At 35.2% G+C, this 21403-nt stretch overlaps 1 protein-coding gene across 4 annotated transcripts in view; it reads right to left on the reverse strand.

Annotated features, from left to right (window-relative positions):
• Prrg1 (proline rich and Gla domain 1) overlaps window positions 1-21403 on the reverse strand; it is a 109239-nt gene that overhangs the window by 40406 nt on the left and 47430 nt on the right. For all 4 annotated transcript variants that reach the window (XM_028769945.1, XM_028769946.1, XM_028769944.1 and 1 more), the window contains exon 2: window positions 9396-9446. In XM_028769945.1, coding sequence (XP_028625778.1) covers window positions 9396-9405 — 10 coding nt within the window. In that variant the 5' untranslated portion in view covers window positions 9406-9446. The remainder of the gene's footprint in view (window positions 1-9395; window positions 9447-21403) is intronic.

The following is a 21403-nucleotide window of genomic DNA, read 5'->3' on the forward strand; positions in this document are numbered from 1 at the left end:
CAACTCTTATAAAGGACAATATTTAACTGGGCCTGGCTTACTGGTTCTGAGGTTCAGTCCATTACCATCATGACAGGAGGCATGGTAGCATCCAGGCAGGCATGGGACTGGAGGAGCTGAGAGTCTTCATCCAAAGGAAGCCAGGAACATGCTGTCAAACAGAGCTAGGAGGAAGGTCTCTTCTGTACTGGGAGGACCTTCAAAGCCCATCCCCACAGGGATACACTTCCACAAGGCCACACCTAGGCAGACAAGGCCACACATCCTAATAATAGAATTTTTCACGGGTCAAGCATATTCAAACCACCACAACTTCTTTTGGGATTTGTGAGTCTTGTCTACATTGATTATTTTTCTGTCTCAAATGGAAGAACTACTTATCTTTAATGGGACAAAAGGCAATCATATATAACTCGTTAAATCTGAGCAACAGTTCTGAACACATAGATTTATGCCATAGTGATTGTTCTATTATCAATCAACATAGACAGTATAATATATATTCTATGGGACAGTCTAGATTCTCAGAATGGATAACTGTCCTAGTAAGACACCTAATACATTTAATGAAAATGTCACATTTCATAGCGATCACAAAAACTTTCAGCTACTGTTCTCTCTAGCCTACAAATGGAGTCTAACAGAGTATGTTCTTGTTTTGTTAGAACATGGATTTCAGGGATGCCTTCAGTGGTAAAATTAGCTCTTAAATGTTAATTTGCTCTAGAAATGATGTATTGAAAGTTTGGCTTGAACACCGTATTTTTAGTTTGTACCCTTAGGAAAGTTGATCAGTATTGAGTTTACAAGGCCCTGTGTGCAGCTGCTGACTTGGGTACAGCTGGTCGCTTTCAACAAACTACAGGGTTTAGATGAATATCAGTGCTAGAATTCTGTCACAGGTTTGAGATAAAAGGTTTCATTAATTTAAGACAGTGCAATACTATCCACAAGGGTTAAAAAAAATGAGATTTCATGAAATTTACAGAATAGAACATATAACAGGTATATGCCTTCTGCTTTAAGAAATAAAAATTTATTTTTATTTTCTATATACATGTATTCTTGCCCACATACATGTCCTGTACCACATTCACACTTAGTATCCAAAGATGCTAGAAGAGGATTCAGATTCCATGGAACTAGAGTTACTGGTTGTGAGGAACCACATAGGTGCTGGGAATCAAATCCAGGTCCTCTAGAAGACCAGTCAGTGTTCTTAACTGCTGAGCTATCTCTCCAGTCTGTGTATGTGTCTACTTACTGTTAAAAGTCTAAATGTAGAAAAATATGGTCTGAGACCTTAAGTTATGACCTGGTTAGTAGCTACTGGGGAGGCCCGTATCTCATAAACCTTTAACAATGGATACTACAAATTTCTATTAAGAAACCTACCTATTAATTGTTAAAGCCAAATTGACCAACAGAATTGTGGATACGTTTTATTTTTCTCTTTGCACACTGAAATGACGTTGGTAGATTCAATCTAGTGTTCTTGAATCACACAATCTAAAATATGAAAAGTATTTTTTGAGATTCATGTTAACTAGTCAAGAATCCTCTTCAAATCAAAACTATAGGGAGAAATAAAGACAGGAAAAAAATAGAGTTCTTTTGTTTGAAGCCCTTCCTTTCTCCCTTCCCTTAGGGGCACCTTTAGAAAACGTAATGCTTCACTGAATATAATAGAAACCACTGATCCATCTCAATCTTTTCATCTAACTGACTAGGAAATGGAAATGTACAGGATAAGTGACTAAACCAAAAACACAGACATTTGATTATAGGGTTAGAACATGTCTCAATTCTACAACCATCTACTACTCTCTCTTTAACTCATAAGAAACACAATCATATCATAAGAATGAAAGACAAACCACAGGCTGGGTAAAAGTTTTACAAATTACACGTGATAAAAGACAGATCCATAAAACAAAAGCAGGGGGACTGTTAAGTTCAAGGTTAGTCCTGGCAACATACTCGGACTGTGAGTCAAATATTCAAAAGAAAATAAAATCATTTCGTTAAATGGATAAACAAATCTTAAAAATCAAGAATAAAAAAGATGGATTAATAAATGTGCCAAAGACCTTAGCAATACCTCAGCAAAGATAAATATACAGATGTCAAATAAATCTATGAAAGTGGTTCTCAACCTTCTTAATGCTGTGACCATTTCAGAGTGTCTCATGTGTGGTTACCCTTAACCATAAAATTATTTTTATTGCTACTTCAGAACTGTGATTTTGCTACTGTTATGAATCATAATATAAATAACTATGTTTTCTGATTGTCTAAGGCAACCCCTGTGAAAGGGTTGTGCAACCCCAAATGGGTCACAACTCACACATTGAGAACTGCTGCTCTACAATACATATCATTAAGAAACTTCAAGCTATATACTACCTGATTCCATTTATATGAACTATCTAGACTAGCTGACTTTGTAGAGACAGAGCCCAGAATAAAATCGCCCAGGGCCTTCAAGGTGGAGGAAATACAAAGGTACAGATTACTGGGTGTGGGTCTCCTTTGTGACTGATAAAAATGGTTTAGAAATAGATGGCTGCACAGTACTATAGATGTAATAAATATCATTGACCTACATACTTTAAAATGGCCACACCTATAATTGTGTCACTTTTGACCCAATTTTAAAAGGTCAATTATTTTGAGATTAAGAAATGATTTAAAACTCATATATTGTTAAATAGCTATAATCATACAAAAGCTACTCCTAGTCTTAATTAAAGCAGCCTTTCCTGACAGTCAATGCTGTTAAATGCAGAGCCTCATGGCAGCATAAAATGTAGAAAAATAAGTAACGGTTGTGGGTCTAGCCCTAAACAACCCCCTCTATAGCTAACAAAATACTGTGCAAGAAGGAATTAGATAGAATATATGGTGTAAAGCTGTGAATATCATTCTCTGGACTTGACATAACCATTGCAATCAGCAACTCACAACAACTATAGGTGCCTGACCCAGGCCCTCACAATACCAGTGTTATAAACCATCAGTGAAGGAAAAGGGAGGGAGGATCATGGGGCCCTACTTCCCTCTTATCTATTGGCTACTAGATTCTAGGAAAGGAGAACCACTGTCTTTAGTTGTGTGCCTATTGCTGAGCCCACCAAACTCCAGCCATTAGCTCCAAACCCATGATCACACAGATACCCTGGTTAATCTCAGTGGGTAACAATACAAAATGAATCGATACAAACATCCGACTGAGATTCATAAGCAGGATGTGAATTAACAGAAGCAGTGAGGAGGTGGGAGGTTAGAGTGGTCAGTATGCATTGTGTACATGTACAAAAATTATCTAAAGATAAATTTATGTATTAAAACATAATTTAGAAATACAACTTATACACCAAATGTTATATTCTCAAATTTACACAAAAGGCAAAAAAGGCCGCATCAATGACAAGAGCTCTCTTTAATGGGTTTTAAGAAGTAGCATATCCATTAAATAGCCCCCTTTTTCCTTGTGGAAAACACTTACAAGGAAGATATAATGGTAGCTGTCAGCACCAAGCACATTTGTATTACCGTTATAAAATTAGGAGGATAAGTGCTTACAATAAACTAGTGACATCATCTAAACTGTGGCAACATTAATGTCACCATAATAAAGAGACTCTCAGATCTAATAAAGGCAAAGTCTGAAATAATTAATTGACTTTAAATAAATGCCCTTACTTGAACTATACAAACCAAGAAGCTCCCAAATAAAATGTTATGAAGTTGTTGGTTTATAAAACTTGTCAATCTGAAGATTCAATCAAATATGTTTCTCAAATGTTTGAAAATATGGAGCTTTATGCCAAAGTTGACATTCAGAATTACAGAGAATTGAGATGTGCTATGTCCACTGTAAGCCACCTTTCCTCATATTGTCATGTTGCATAATTCCTTGCATGTGCTTATGTTTTTTACCCCGAAGAACACGACCATGTTCCCAGTTTATCAAGACTTAGTATGCAGGACCAGCAGCATTTTATTGTAAGTTTTTTTAAGAAAGCATTTTATTTTCTGAGTTTAGTGATTTTTACACCATATTATTATACCTTAAGAGATCAGAATACTGGATGGAGAGATGATTCAGCCATTAAAAACTTACAACCAAAACGAGACCAGAATACATTAATTGATTTTGTTATCAATTTTATCAAACTTTTTCTTGTATAGTTGGGAAAAATAACCTTTAAATAGCAACAATAGAGACGACAAAGAATCTATGAGCTACAAACATTTGCTGAATCCTGAGGCCCATTTTCTAAGTCAGTTTTTCTTCTTTTAATTAAAATATTTTTTGAGACTTTTGCAGTGATTCTTTTAGTTTTTAAAAAATCCTTTTCAGGAGTTCTTAATTACTGTTATTGCCATCATCAGGGGTTTTTATTTGCTTTTTGTTTGGTTGTTTTTTTGAATATTTTTTTTACATAAGGCAACTATGAAGATGACCTTGAGCTCCTAATCTTTTTCCCTCCACCTTTGGAGTACCTGGCTTACAGGACTGTGCCATCATGCCCAGCCCAAGGAATGTCACAGTCGACATGGCTATTCTATATTCATTCACAGAAGAACAGCAAGGTACCACTATGTATAGAACATAAAAATAGAAAATGACTTTTCAGACTCAAATTTTATAGATCTAAGACACTCTTCTAAACTTTGAACTCTGCTTCTTGCCTGAGCATTTGAATGAGTTCCAAAATCTCAATACTGGAAAAGGAAAAACAGAGAAAAAGTTAAACTACCTTCACACTTTTTTTTTTAATATTCCCAAATAATACCTGCTAGATATTCCAATTATGTTAAGTTTCTGTACAGAAAAGCAAAATAGCAATGTGTTTAAAGATACATGGCCATAGTTTCTATCTTGTAAATGATAGTTTATTATTATTAAACATAGTGCGTGTTGTGTAAATATTTTAAAAGCAGCAGCCGGTCAAGCCGACTATCTATGCTGCGGTGACTCTGCCTAGCTCATCTGCCATGTTTCTCAGCTGGAGGCCACGTACCGCAGCTAGAAACAGCCAGCCAGAAACACCAGCCCTGCCACCCATGAGACATCAGCGTGGGAGATGGCTCTGCCAATCTTCCACGCTGTCTCTGCAAGGCTAGGCACTGCCCAGACCATCCCCCCAACAACAACAGCTAGATACAAATGAGACTCTGATGCTTAGATTATCCAAAGGCTTATATATTTGGTAATAATCAATTACAATATGCCCATACAAAGAGAGTAGTTTCCCAATTAGCTAACCTAAATAAAAGTTACCCGCAACGGTTCTCCATACCTGCGTGACTCTCCATCGCTCCTACATCTCTGCTCCCTCTAGCTCCTCCACTTCCTAGTTCCTCCTCTTCTCCTTACTCCTCCTCTTCCTCTCCTTACTCCTCCTACCTTAGCTCCTCCAACAAGTGTGCTCCCTCAGCATCTCTGTTCTTCAGGTGAAATTGGAAATTAGAATTAGATAACACAAATTATTGCAAAAAAATCTATTTGTTTTGTGGATGAAGACATTATTAAGAGTAATGTGTTTTATAAAAATTATTTTATTTTAGAAATGTACTAATTATTTGGGGAAAGATTAAAAATAAACCTTAAATTGCACCCAAAAATGTAAAGTCTTCCCATTCACTTCTTTATGAAAATGCTAACTTTTATTAGATGTTTACAAATAATCATACATTGTTCTTTTTCAAACTAGCATCTCATTATTTCATGTCATAATATTCTGGGTTGCACGACACATTGTAGTCTGTTTCAAAAAAAGCACAAAGATAAAAGGTCTTTAGTAAAAAAGGGAAGCTTTGACACAGCACAAGTAAATAATGCTGAGCTTCTTCTTTTAGGCACCCTCCCTTGTAGAATGTTCACAGTAAACCTTGTGAAGTGAACTGTCTTGACATCTACTATGATCTTTGCCAAACTGTGCTGCTGGCTTTTTAATTACTGCAGGCCCAGATCATTGCTGATTACAGGATTTTTAAATGTGGCACTTTGCTACCTGAAATACATGTGTGTTTTAGCTGTCACCAGAAATGTTAGTGGACACTGAACTATTTCACTTTGAATACCTGTCTATTCCCCTATAATATTAGAATGCCACTATAAATCTCAAAAATAATCACCCGATAGTTTTTTCAGAAGCAGACGGCTCCTATGATACAATCAACTTCACATTTTAATTATTATGATATTCAGAGTTTATTAGAAGAAATGAAAACTTCCAATGACATAAGCCCTAGTTTTGCATTTCAGCTTTCTAATTTAAAAATTATTTATAAGCTATTCACTACAAATGATTTTTTTTCTAAATCAATTTCAGTGTATATATAAATATATAAATGGAAATAATTATCCTTATTTTATAGTAAAGAATTTCTTATAACTCAAGATAAGTAAGATGAATGTTAGAGGAAACATCTGTGAATTACAAAGTACTACAAGTACTTATTAATATAAAAGTAACTACAAATTCTTGAGTCGAAATAGTAAGCCATGATTAATTACTTCATAAATACTAAAAGTGATTTCAATACTACACACACTAAACACTGAGCCAGGCAGTCGTGGCCCACATCTATATTCCCAGCACTTGGGAGGCAGAGGCAGGTGGATTTCTGAGTTCAAGGCCAGGCTGTTCTACAGAGTGAGTTCCAGGACAGCCAAGGCTACAAAGAGAAACCCTGTCTCGAAAAAACAAAAACAAAGCAAACAAAAAAACAGAGTAAACACTGATTATACTCAAATAAGAAGCAAACTATACATGTCTTTATTAAAGCATAGTAAAAACAAATTAATTTAACTTTTTTATACAACCCTGGTGTCATTTTTCCAGTTGTGTCTTGTTGTATAACATATTGAATTATTTGTAAGAATGTTTACCAAATACAGCATAATTCATTATACAGGACCAAAAAAGAAAGTCATGAGCACACAAAGTAACATTTTATTTTCTCCATTAAAAGTAGCAGCAATTAACCAATATAACCAAGCAAACCTAAACAAAGCTTGACAAATAACGGATGGTGTCTCTTTGACATTTACAAGAATATTTTCATGGTGGTTACCACCAGCAATCAAAAAACAGCTATCACAAGCTTCCTGTGTTTGTAAAAACAGCATTATGTGACGCACTTCCTTTTTCAATTTCCAGGTTGGAAATATGCCCATCTTTGCCGATTACATTACATCACTATGTTCTGTTCTACTATTTGCCTGAGCTTGAATCACTATTTGTTCTAGCATCTTTTAAAGGAAGCCCCTTTGTTAGCGACTGATGATCAGTCTGAAAATAAAAGAAGAAACAAGAAAAAATAAGTCCCTTGACTTCGTGCAGCTCTTTTCCATATGGTGATAATAGATGCCAACAGCTAGGGAATTTTCCAACTCTCCCTGAAGCTTTGTGGATTGAGTGAGGACCAAGCAATGAGATACTCTGGAAGCTTCAATTGGCAGCTGATTTTAGGACACAGTAAGTATGAATTAATCCTAAAATGTGTCTTATTGTATTTAAAATTATTACTCATTTTAAAAAATTGGAAATAGTTGGAGAGTGTTTGGAAAGAACCTGGATCTCTAAAACAAATAAGCTTCCGAAGGAAGCTCTGGAGCACACAAGAGCAACAAAGTACAGGAAGAATTCCTGAGTGAGCTGTGATGCAGAGGCTGTCTGTACAGATACATATGATGGTGAGACAAGTAAATTAAGGCAGAGCTCTTAGTGAGTTTCAGACCCCACCTCAAGCTCTGTTGCTTTCAAAAGAATCTGAACAAAAAACTTTATTTTAAAAATGACAAAGATACACTTATTCAATAAAGGTAACAATAAGCTGATAACACTACTCTATGCTATTAGACATTATAGCTCCAAACACTCACATATATTAATCATATTATGCTAACCACATCCTCCTGAAGGTGAAAGTACAGAATGCAGTAACTCTACCTCAAAGATGAAAAAATTCCATTTAGGAAAGCTTTGAGATTTAGCTGCCGTAGTGGGGGTGGAATTTGAATTCAGGCCTTTAAACTCTGGATTCATATAGTACTCCACACAGCATTTTTTCTTAATACCCTTAAAGCACATTGCTTTTATGATTTATATGAATTAGAATTATTTATAAAGTCATTGTGACAGATGGCCCAAATTAGTAACAAAATGAACTTAAGTATCTCTCTTGTCCCATACCTGTATTAAAAAACAAAAATAAGCACAAATAACACATGTAATGGTTCCCACTTTAAACATTATTTAAAAACTGACTACAAAATAGGACCTTTTGATTTGTATTACTATACATTTTTTTTTAATTTTAAAAAGGTTTTCTAAGTTATTTTTTATGTATATCAATACATGTGTACCTGAATAAGTTTGTGTGTACAATATATACATGTATGCCTACAGAGGCCACAGGATGTTGAACACGTAAAACTCAAGTTAAGTCAGTTGCAAGGTGCCTGATGTAGATACAGAGAATCAAAACCAGGTGCTCTAAAAGAGCAGTAAGTGTTCTTAATGACTGAGCCATCTCATTTGTGTTACTATTAACAAAATTTATATATGATCAAGGTATATGGGTAATTTTGACAAGAGTTATAAGGAAGTTAGAATTTAGGCAGATTTATATAATATAAAATTTCAACTATTACACACACACACACACGTACACATGCACACACACATACCCCATCACCACCACCTCCAACACCACCTCCAATGCCTATGCCACCTCCACCACCACCACCACCACCAACAACAACAACAACAACAAAACCAAAATAAATAAAAGAACCATCGGACTGAGCCCAGGAACTCCAATGAAAGAGCTAGGGGAAGGATCGAAGGTGCTGAAGGAGATTGCAACTCCATAAGAAGAACAATATCAACTAAATGGATGACACGGAGCTCCCAAGAACTAAACCACCAACCAAAGAGTATACGTGGAGAGAGCCAGGACTCCAGATACATATGTAGCAGAGGATGGCCTTATCTGACATCAATGGGAGGGGAGGGAGGTTTGATGCCTCAGCATAGGGGGATGCTAGAGGGGCAAGATGGGAGTGGGTGAATGGGTGGAGGAGCATCCTCACAGAGATGGGGGGAGGGGGAACAGGGAGATGGGGTTTGTGGAGAGGTAACTGGGAAGGGGGATACCATTTGAAATGTAAATGAATAAAATGATTAAAAAAAGAACCAGTGAGTAACACATGGTACATTGGTCTTTTCTACAGTGTTGAATCAGGCAAATTTTTCTATCACCAAGTAAAAACACAATTTAAGCACCAACAAGCATAGTTGTAGACTCAATGTCTCCATTACATTAGATTACTATTAAGAGAATCTAAATAATTTTAAACAGGAAGAAAGACTTACCCCTCCCCATTTTTTTCTTGTAGCTTCTAACAGGTCTTGAATGACGACTCTCTGTACAAAACAGAGCACATACACAATCAGATTCACAGAGGCTGAGTCACAACATCAGATAAGCCCCATTACAGCTGATGTAGTCAGTGTGAGCATTTCATTTCAATGCATTCTAATCTTGCTCCCTAACAAAACTGTGTTCTTGTCCACAGATAGCTAACCTCAGAGGACAGAAACAGTATTCTGGAAAGCACAAGCTGTCTATATCAACTAACTCTGATCTTCTTTATCTAGTAATAGTTTTTGCTCCTGCCAAATAAAACTCATCAATTTGGTCACATGCTTAACTTTTAGGAGGATAGTCATATTGACAAAAGATGACAGGCAAAAACACCAAAGACTCAATGTTAATAATCAGGCTGCCATGTTATTAGCTTTCCTGTCACTGCCTTCCCTACATTATCATTGTGACAAGTACAATACCCTTTACAGTATAACATTTTCCTGAATGGTGTTAAACAGCGGTTCCCCTAATCAAATCATCCTTGAGGCAAAGCAGCCCATAGTTATTTCCAATAAACATCATGAATCAAAGACCATTGATTCCTGACAATAACATAAGAGAATTGCAGAAAGCACACAAATTACAGTGGTAATGGAAGAAAGGTATACATAGCAGAACAGAAATTCTGTTTTATAGGTGAAAAAAGAATAAATATACAACAAATGTAGAAGCCAATGCATATGATTAATGCTTTAGTTTACTTGACATACAAACATACAAACTATAACCTATTATTTACCAGTCACTTGTCAAGCTCTCAGTGTGTAGCTTAGCAGTTAGACATAGGTGTGTGTGTGTGTGTGTGTGTGTTTAAAAAATATGATCTATTAGTCCATTAGGAACCTTACTTGAAGTTCAGTAGGGGAAATCAATAAATAAATGCTAGACTGAAACTTGACAACTAGTTTTATGGCATCAAATAAATCATTTTTTAAATTTCAAATTCTTTCCAAAAGGGAGGAATGTCCTACACATGGGTTTCTCAAATTATACACACACACACACACACACACACACACACACACACACACACACACACACATATATATATATATATAACACATATATGTCATTATATATTGTGTGTGACAATATATATTATTTATCATAATATATGTATTATGACATAATATTATATATACATACACACACACACACACACACACATATATATATATAGTCACACACACGCATGCATTTAAGTATACTCTGGATATCCTGTAGGGTATTAAAAACTATGTCATTCCAAAGCAAGGAAGGCTCCTTGATAAAATAAGTATCTGAAATAGTGACATAAACCTATACAAGTTTCCTTGTCAATGAACTTTACAGATACTTAAAAATGATAATGATGGGCTGGACAGATGGCTCAATGGTTAAGAGCAACTATTACTCTTACAAAGGACCTAGATTCAATACTCAGAACCCACATAGTCGGTCACAACCATCCTTAATTCTAGTTCCAGATCAGACTCCCTCTTCTGACTTCCACAGGCCCATGGAACACATACACAAACTCACACAAAATAAATAATATAAAATTTTAAAATTGAATAATGAGAAATGTAGCAAAAGTACAACTTATGTGGGTGGAATTTTATTATGAGCAACATTTTTTTTCAGGTTTAATTCTTTAAAGCATTTCTTATCATTTCATTTTCTTTTGAAATCAGTTGAGGTTCTTCAAAATAATCTTATAGAGGGAAGGGTCAGGACTTATAAGTTCATTACAAGAACAAGCAAATATAAAAGAGAAAATAATGAATGAATGAATGATTAATAGTTCAGAAGAAGGGGACTGAGAAAATGGGAGGTGAATGAGAGGGTAATGAAGGGTGATATAATCAAAGTGCATTATACATATCTATCAAATTGTCATAATAAGATCCACTATTATATATTAGTATATGCCCATTAAAAGTGTAACAAACTTTTATAAAAAACACAAGTTAATAAATAGGTTAACTCTTTAAGTTAAATTAGGGTAAGAACTATCGCCCCACTCACTGAAATATCTCCTTGAAGTCATCTGTACATGCTGTCATCAGAAACTGGGAGTTTGAAGCCCCAGTTGCCTCCTGACCTTTCAAGTAAAATTATTCTGGGAAGGCTTTAGGAAAAAAGCCAGTACAGTGAAGGGTAATCCATCCTTGTACAAATGATGACTTGAAAGATTTAAGCAGGATGGTGGTGGGGTAGCTCAAGTAGGATTTTAAGACGCAATCATTGGCAACTACTGGGAAAGAAAAATTAAGGGGTGGGGATAGTTTGACTGGTGACAATGATATTTCAAAGATGCTAAAGAAATCTGGCAGGACTTCTTGATTTCATTTTTTTTTATTCCTTGCTTTTTTCTTTATTATGTAATCAATTTCTTTAGAAATAAACAAGCCTATTTCTGTTGTTAGTGGGAACCACAAAGGAAAGAAATGACTATGAGACATAGCTAGGATTTTCCAGAGGTGAGCATAATAATAAGAGTCATCTGGAGAAGATGAAACCAAGGAAGCAAAAGTCAATACCTGCCTGTCAGCTACCTCATCTAGACATCTAGAGACAACCCTCAAAAACTCAGACTCTTGTTATATAAATAAAATGATTTCTTTAAACATACAGGCTTCATAGCCTACTATGCACATCACCTCAAGACAAGGTCTCTACTTCAGGTTATCTCTTGCTGCTGCTTCTGTTGCCAAGGTGTAACATGTTCCTATAACTCTTGTCTCCTTTCATTTGAGAGGTGGGGGGTTGGGGGGAACCTAAATGTTTATACTTCTCTAAATATGAGGACTACACAATCTTGTTTCTCAGATAGTTCTGTATCTTAAAACTAAATAGCAGACATACAGCCCAGTCTCCCCCAACAACTGGAACAGAGGCTCTCCCTAAAGCTTTAGCCTGACTGTGGTATCTGTACCCCAACAGGGCTGCCTTTTCTGGCCTTAGTGGGAGAGGATGTGCTAATCTGGTAGAGTTGTGATACACCAAGGTGGGGAAACATCCAAGTGGGAGCAACCATCTCAGAGGAGAAGGGGAAGTGGGTTGGGGGACAGTCTCAGTGAGGGAGGATGGGGGGGGACAGCACTTAGAATGTAAATAAATAAATAAATAGATAAATTTTTTAAAATATGTCTTGTTTAAAGCACTGGATAATTGTGAATCATTTAACTATTAATTTTCATTTAATTTTTAATTATTTAAACAATCATTAAAATGTGACATGTAAATATAAAAATAATATATAATTATGTATGATACTATGTCAATTGATTATACTTTTTGTTAACCACACAAAATACATTATTTTGTTCATATTAATATAACTGAGGGAAGACATTAGTCATAGGTAACATTTTTTCCATAGGAAATATTTTAACTGCCAAAATAATTCAGTATACACTGGAAACATTAATAGCTTTTTATAATAAAAAATTCTGTCTGGAAAAACTAAATAGTATTTCCTACATAATGCAATATATTAAAAAACAATTGACAAAGTTCCTTTTGGCCAAATACTAAGAGATATAAATAGGGCTGGGTGTGATGGCACACTTTTAATCCCAGCAAAGGAAGTCAGTCAGATCTCTGTGTCTTTAAGGCCAGCCTGGGTTACATAGTGAGTTTCAAGCCAGTCAGAGTCACATAGTGAAACCCCGTCTCAAATGAAATAAAATAAAATAAAAATAATCAGTCTTCCATGTATTTATCTAACCTAGCACTAAATAACCTCTATAACACTGCGGCTGATGACCCCTTAGGGGTCATATATCAGATATCTTGCACATCAGATATATACATTATAATTCCTAACAGTAGCAAAGTCATAGTTATAAAAAAGTAATGAAATAATTTTATGGCTGGACGTCATCACAACACGAGGAACTGTATTAAAAGGTTGCAACATTAGGAAAATTGAGACCCACTGCTCTCTCTATAACTAGATCCCGCCTTCCTGAAAGGTAATGTATCAACCAGAAGTGGTGGTGTATGCCTTTAATCCCAGCACTCTGGAAGCAGAGGCAGGTGGATCTCTGTGAGTTTGGGGCCAGTGTGGCTTACATAGCCAGAGATACATGTGACACTCTATCCCTCTATAATATAACCCTGTCAAAACAGCCTCCAGTCATCCCTTATGACTTATGCTTCGAACAGTTTTAACTCTATTTTATCTGAATTGTCTACTCTATAAAAATTCAATCATTCTTGAATATAAGTAGTGACACCTTCTCTCATTATTTAATCAAGATGTAATCATTTCTGTGAACTCATTGTATGAAGTTTTGTCCCTATTAGATACATACAAATACTTACTTTATCGTGCATATCAGACTAATTCGCACAAAGTAATATTTCTACTATATATGTATGGAGTTACCCACAGTGTAAAAGATTATTCCCAATGAAAGATGTAATGGACTATACAAACAGATTTAGAGTATGCTTGCTTAACAATTACGTTCAGGACACATAACATTTGCCTTAGTTTCCCTTAGTTTAGATTAGTGCCTACAAACACTAGTAAATCTATATGCCATATTAATCATGTTTAAGGGTTGGTAAGATTTTATTGACTATTAGATTTTTATATATGTATGGATGATTTGCCTATATGTGTCTGTGTATCACATGTACGTCTGGTGCCCAAGAAAACCAAAAGAAGGCATTAAATCCTCTAAAGCTGGCATTTCAGATGGTTTGGAACTAAAATTGGATCCTCTGCAAGAATGGAAATTGCCTTTAACTGCTGAGCCATCTACCCATTGCCCAATACTAAGTTTTTCAAAATCCATCTATCTGCACATAGCCAATGGTCTTTCAAATAGATTACATTTTTACCTCAGCTTTTATTCACTTTACACTTACGCTTTAAATTATTAAATTTCATTGCTTTGGTAGATTACTATAATTTAGAAATGAAAACTTGACAGAAATGTCATGTCCCACATAGTACTTTAGGTAAGCTTGTGTGTGTGTATATGTATCCAGATCAACCTTACATCAATATCTGGGATGTGCTATTACTTTAATTAACTAAATAACATTTTATTACACTAAATAATAGTTTGAATTCCAATTAAATAATCAGTTCATAATAATATCAGGCAAATTGTTAGACTGTTTTATAGTCTAGTGAGTTAAAATATCCTCAATTTGGTAAAACAATTATACATCTTATCTCATATTTTCTCTAATTTTTGACAGACAGACAGTAAGAACTATGCTATATTTTCTGCTTACTTTTAAATATCTGAATTTTTATTGTAGTTTTAAAAACTATAATAATATGTTTTATTATAATAATAAACATTATAATAATATAATGTTTTTGTAGTTTTAAAACTTCAATAATATAATAATGTTTAAAATAGAGTAAGACAGCAATGTTACGATATGTGTATGTGCATGTGTATTTCTTGATCGATAGATAAAAGTAATATTAAAGTAATGATTACAGGAAAGCATTGCCTTTTAAATAATGACAGGGCCACTTTTGCCAAGACTAGGGTAACCTGCCAGTGCAGTATTACAGGGTAGGAAACTGAAGCGAAGTGATACAACTCTAATCTTGTTCTATGTAGTTCTTCAGTCACCTAGGTGGCCTCACTAACCCCTTAATGACCATAGGAAAGTTCACCTTGGAAGGGACAAGGAGGAGTCTAAGTGCCCCCCCCACACACACACTTCAAGGTTTTCAAGCCAAGGCACTCTTGTCAAGGGCAGCATTGGAAAATATTCTGCAAATACTTAAATGAAAATGATAAGCTCAAAATTGATCATTTTAGCTACTCACTGTATGAAAATTGAAAAGAATTCACTGTACCAGGATAGTTAACATGGTCTTATGGCATAGTAAGAGTAAGACATCAGATTAAACGTGCACACAAAAGAGGAAAGGGTAGCAAAAGGCAAACAGGCTGGAGTGGCTAACCAAGAAACTAAAGATTTACCTGCAGAAAAGAGAGACACTGAAAACCAGAGTCCAGCCTCTGGAGCTCAAGAGAATGAAGCCAGGTCTAACTGATCATGTGTCATGTCTCTCAGTACACCCTGTCTTCCTGGTTCAGCAAGCCAGAGGAATTGTCTTATTAAGTATTTTGTAAATGTGAGTTTCTTAGGTGCTCTAGCAACATTTTTTAAAAGGAAGAAAATCCCATTTCATCCCATTTTTTAAAAGTGTAAATAATTTTTAAGAGGTGAAGCTATTCATTGGTTGCTTACTTTGAGGTATAACCAGAAGATAGCAGGATACTCAATCAGAGAGACTATCATTGTCTTGCAGTTAGCAAGCAAACCAGTCTACAGAGAGGGGCTAGTTTTATATTCCTCAGTGGAAAGCATGCTAAATAACAATTCGGAGTCACAGTCATGTATTTATGTCTATATTACTTCTTGTCTCGTCAGGTTTTTTTTTTTTAGTAGAATTACTTCCAAACAAACAACAAAAGTATTTCCCTATCAGAACTGTCTACCTTCTATTCTGGTTGTGGTGGTCAGTTTTCCTAACAATTTGGATAATGCTCTGGAAGAAAGAAAATTTGAGGATATGAGATGTGTGAAATAAAATTGTGAACTAGTAAAAGTTAAAGATTATGAACATTTGATAATCATGTGAGATCCTCTTAAGGAAAATTTGTGGACAAATTTGAAACCTGAACATCAATGTAGCAACTGTTTAAAACAAACACAAGAGCTAGAGAGTTGGTTCTGCAGTTAAAAGCAATTGTTCTTTAAATAGGGGCTCCAGTCCCAGAGAATCTGATTCCCTCTTCTGACTTTCACAGGCACCAGATATACATATTGCAAAACACATGTATAAAATAATAAAATAAATATATATAAAAATTCAATAAGAGCATGGCTCTTTGGAATCTTTGTATGTATCTTAGAAATTCTATAAGAATTGAAATGTCTGTGTACTGATTGTCAATCAATAAAATCTAAGTTATGAAAAAGAAAATAAGTGAATAAATAAATGATGAGTAATATACAATTTAATAAAGACTTCTAACAAAAGGTGAAATCACAGTTCAGTCTTTAGAATTTATGCCTGGCTTGCCAACTACTATCTGATCTTAGGCAACTCATTTAACCTTTTAAACCTTTATTTCATCATATTGGAATTATCAAAGCATCTCCAGCATCATACGCCTTGAGGAAAGTTTAAATGGAAAAGCTATAACAGTTCTTAGAATCATTAAGTAGGATCATTAAGGTGTTAGGTTTAAGCAACTACTACCCAAATGCTTTGGTTCCATCTGGTTGTTCTGGCTTTCTTTTCAAATGGTCAGTATGGTTCAATGCATTTAGAATTAATAATAACAACTGAAGACAGATGGTAGTATAATATTTATTTTATAAGTGGAATTTTGAAAATTAAAATTTGATTTTTAAGATTTTCTTCAACTACAATAAGTATTAAACTTAGGGATGACAATTCTTTAACTCTGTCCTTTGTCATTTCTGCAAATACTTGCCCTCTTTACCCCAGTCTCCTATTCCATTTAGTTATTCTTTTAATAATCCTCTGAGATTCAATTACAGTTAGCTATTAGTTTCAAAACATTGCAGGCTACATTTTAATTGTGGAGATTCATATCCACACTGTCATTAGTTTTCAGCTACAAGGATGTCATTGGTGGTTGGGCAGACTGCTCACTTTTCAGCCCTCCCCTGCATGTTGATTCACTTTACCTCTGTCCACCCTAATGTTAAATTTCTTTACCATATCCCATGGCTCTTCTAATTTAAGGTTTAGTTAGTAGGCCAAAGGGCCCTTTTAGCACATGGTAGAGATAATACAGTCCCTGGAACCATTCAGTTCTTACGACATCTCCTAAAGCTATAGATATCTTCAGTTTTCAGAGGGCTCTTCTGTAAGAGAAAGGTTGTGTCTTGTCCTGTATTGTCTTGCTTTGTCTTGAGACATGATTATACAATGTAGCCCTGGTTAGTCTTGAACTCTGAGAGATTCTCCTGTCCCCTTAGTTGGTGCAACTAAAGACCTGCACTACCACACCTGGAAAGATTTACTCTACTAGGACTCTGGAAGTTTCATTTCCTTTTTTTCTCTCTCTCTCTTTTCTTATTTTTCTTTTTTCTTTTTAAATAATAAAGGTTCAGCTGGTATATGTTGCACAAATGTGCACTGTTTTAAGGCAATTTCACTTGGGACATCCTATCAGGGCCCAAAACAACCCTATAAAGTAGAAACAAAAATATCTATTGATAAATTTTGAAGAAATCAAATTCCTCATGTTCAGATACCTAATAGGTAAGAGCATTTCAGGATTGGGTTAATGTCTCAACACATTTATACTGAAAATGCTAATACAGTTATTTGCTAATCTTCAAGGAGACACTTATGATGCTCTGGATGTAAAAATGAACCACAAAAGCCATGTGTTAAAGGCTTGGTCACCAGTTAATGATACTATTCAAAGGTAGCAAAAACTTTGGAACTTGAAACCAGTGGCATGAAATAGGTCCCAAAAGAACATGAAATAGGGATGTCCCAAAAGAACACATCCTGTCCCTGTTCCCTTCGTTGTTGTCTGCTTCCTGGCAGCCACAAGAGTGTAGCATTCTTCCAGCACATCCACTGGCTTACCACAGGGAGAGAAACAACAGTCAAGTGATCGTGGACTGAAGCTTCTGAAATCAAAATAAGTTCTTCCCCCTTTAAGATGATTTTCTTAGGTATTTCATCACAGAGAAAGAAAGCTGACTAATACAACACCAGTGTTACTAACACATAGATCAAGATTTAGAATACATTTCAAGACTTTGACATGTGTTTTCTCATACCAAATCTGGTATTCTTTCAGTCAAATCTTTAATCATTAACCAGTTATTTACTTTAAGGTGAGGGATGTAGTTTACTTGGCAGACTGGCTAGCATGCACAAGGCTCTGTATTTGATTCCCAGGCCCAAGCAAAACTCAGCCTGGTGATGTGTACTTCTAATTCCAGCAGTAGGTTGTGCAGGCAGCAGGATCAGTGTCATCCTTGGCTACATAGCAAGTTGAAGGCCAGCCTGGAATACATGAGATCCTGTCTCAAAAGCCAAAACCAAATATTGACCTAATATCATGTTTCAGTAATTTTCCTGAATATTAGAGGGTTAATAGCAAATAACACAGATGATCACTGCCACAGTAAAGGGTAGAATTTGTGAAGGTGTGTGTGTGTTCATTATATTTTGAAAGTGTATATAAAGGAACTTAATTAAGAGAAAAACAAAAAGTCCAATACAACTTTAGCACAGTAAATGAGAGAAGGAGAAAGATGAAAATCAATGGTACAAAGCATTACGAGTTGGCACAACATTTAGATATCTGTTCTAACTGCGGTGAAAACCATTAAGCAATGCCCTTGTGGTCATAAAACAACTGGCTCCCTAAGAGCTTGGCTGAATTCTTCTAAATCCCACTAACCTTTAGCTACTTCCTGTGCAATGTTCACTTCACCAGATCCATTGTCTACAGTGCAATAAAAGATTGAAATGGCTGATATATGTCATAAGTGAATACTATGTATTAATATTTACCTTTTAAAATTCATAAACAATTACATTAAAATACCATAACACTATAGATACTTTAAATTTATTATGTACTAAATCACATTATCTATGGGTGCATGCATGTAGTTGGTCTAGGTAAAAGTTCCAAAAATCACATCAAATATTACTGAATTTTGAGATATCTTGTAGAATCTGTGGCACAATACTAACCACGTTATAGGATTAAACAAAGCACTTTTTATCTTGTTTTATAGTTTTCCTAAGCTTAGGGTACAGTAATAGACATCAAAATCAGCACAGTCATCTTTCCAATTCAACGAACATCTGTCTACTCAGATATATATTGCTTATCTGTTAACATGCCTAGGTCCCTCAGAGTGCAGCAGTATACAATACAGGCAAAAAGATGTCACTGATTTCATCAAAGTTACAACCTACAGAGAAAAACACAAAATTATTCCTGTGCCACTTTATTTAAATAAGTAAGATATATAATATCTTAAATAATGAGCAATAGTAGTAGATACCAAAAAAGACAACTAGGCAGAAAAGAACATAAACTATTAAAATAACAATAGTGTAAGATAAGCATTCTATTACTTTTATCGTTGCTGTTTGTATGTTTGTTTGTTTGTATATTTGTTTGAGGCAAGGTCTTGCTATAAAGCCAAGGGTGATCTAGAATTTGAGGTCTTCTTGCCTCTACCTTCCGAGTTGATTTATAAAAGTACACCATCATGCAAGACCCACTTCTGATCTTCTGGTACTTGCTTTTTACTAATTTACTTATGACATAGTAATTGGTATGTATCATAAGGCAGTGGTCATTAGACTTTTTCTATAGCATATACAAAATAAAATATTTACATTTTAAAGATTCCTGCAGCTGAAGAGGTTTTCAACCCCATAGGAAGAACAACAATATTAACCAACCAGACCCCTCAGAGCTCCCAGGGACTAAATCACCAACCAGAGAATACACATGGAGGGACCCATGGCTCCAGCTGCATAAGAAGCAGAGGATAATGGCCTTGTCAGGCATCAGTGGGAGGAGAGGCCCTTGATCCTGTGAAGGCTTGATGCCCCAGCATAAATGCTAGGGTGATAAGGTGGGAGTGAGTGAGTGGGTGGGGGAGCACCACCACAGAAGCAGGGGATGGGGGATGGGATAGGGAGTTTGCAAGGGGGAAACCTAGAAAGGGGATAACTTTTGAAATGTACATAAATAAAATATCCAATTAAAAAAAGAAAAAAAAAGATTCCTGGTATGGCATTCTCCTGTTACAGTATTAAATCAGGCAAAGAAGTGAATGTAACTATGATTTAACAGGGCCAGTGAGAGAGGTTAGTGGGTTATGACAGTTGTCACAAAGCCTGACAACTCCAAGTTCAATCACTAGGACCCATAGGCTTTAAAAAGAGAACCATTAGCTAGAGCAATTAGAGAGCAAAAGGAGATCAAGGGAATACAAATTGCAGAGTAAGAAGTCAAGGCGTCACTATTTGCAGATGGTATTATAGTATACATAGCAAACTCTGAAATTCTATCAGAGAACTCCTTCAGCTAATAAACACCTTCAACAAAGTGGCTGGATACAAAATTAACTCAAAGAAATCAGTAGCCCTCCTTTATACAAATGAAAAAGCTGCTGGAGAAAGAAATTAGGGAAACAATGTCCCTTACAATAGTCAAAAATAATATAAAATATCTGGGTTTAACTCTTAACTAAGCAAGTGAAAGATCTGTAGAACAAGATCTTCAATTCTCCAAAGAAAGACATTGAAGAAGACCTCAAAAGATGGAAAGATCTCCCATGCACATAGAACAGTAGTATTAACATAGTGAAAGTGTCCACCTTACCAAAAGCAATCTACAGATTCAATGTAATTCCAACAAAATTCTATTAGAAATATGGAATATATACAAAGCCATGTATGTATGTACATATGTATGTATGTATGTATGCATGCATATGAAGAGAGAGGTTAGGTAAAGCAGTAGGTACATGACTTTTATCTGAACACCAAAGACACTGAAAAAAAAAAAACCCGCACCATTTCTAGTCTTTGGCTCTATTAGGAGTTTCTGTTTCAAAACATAAATAATGAAAGGAGAGATTACAAAGAAACAGAAGAAAGCTTTTTTAAGGCAGGCAGGGGAGTGTGACAGCTTATTTATTACCTTGACTATGACACCAATTTAATTAGTAGATATATACATTCAAAATGTTTCCAAATTGATCTTCAAACATAAACATGATACCAATTTTCATCAATTAACCGCAATAAAATGAGATAGAAAAATACTGAATTAAATTGGTAAATAATCCCAATCACAAAAATCTTCAAAAGTATTTCCATAGTATAATCATGATAACTTTACTTTTATATATATATATATATATATATATATATATATATATATATATA

This window comes from Grammomys surdaster, unplaced genomic scaffold (genome assembly GCF_004785775.1).
Source record: "Grammomys surdaster isolate TR1022 unplaced genomic scaffold, NIH_TR_1.0 195, whole genome shotgun sequence".
In the NCBI taxonomy this organism is placed as follows: domain Eukaryota; kingdom Metazoa; phylum Chordata; class Mammalia; order Rodentia; family Muridae; genus Grammomys; species Grammomys surdaster.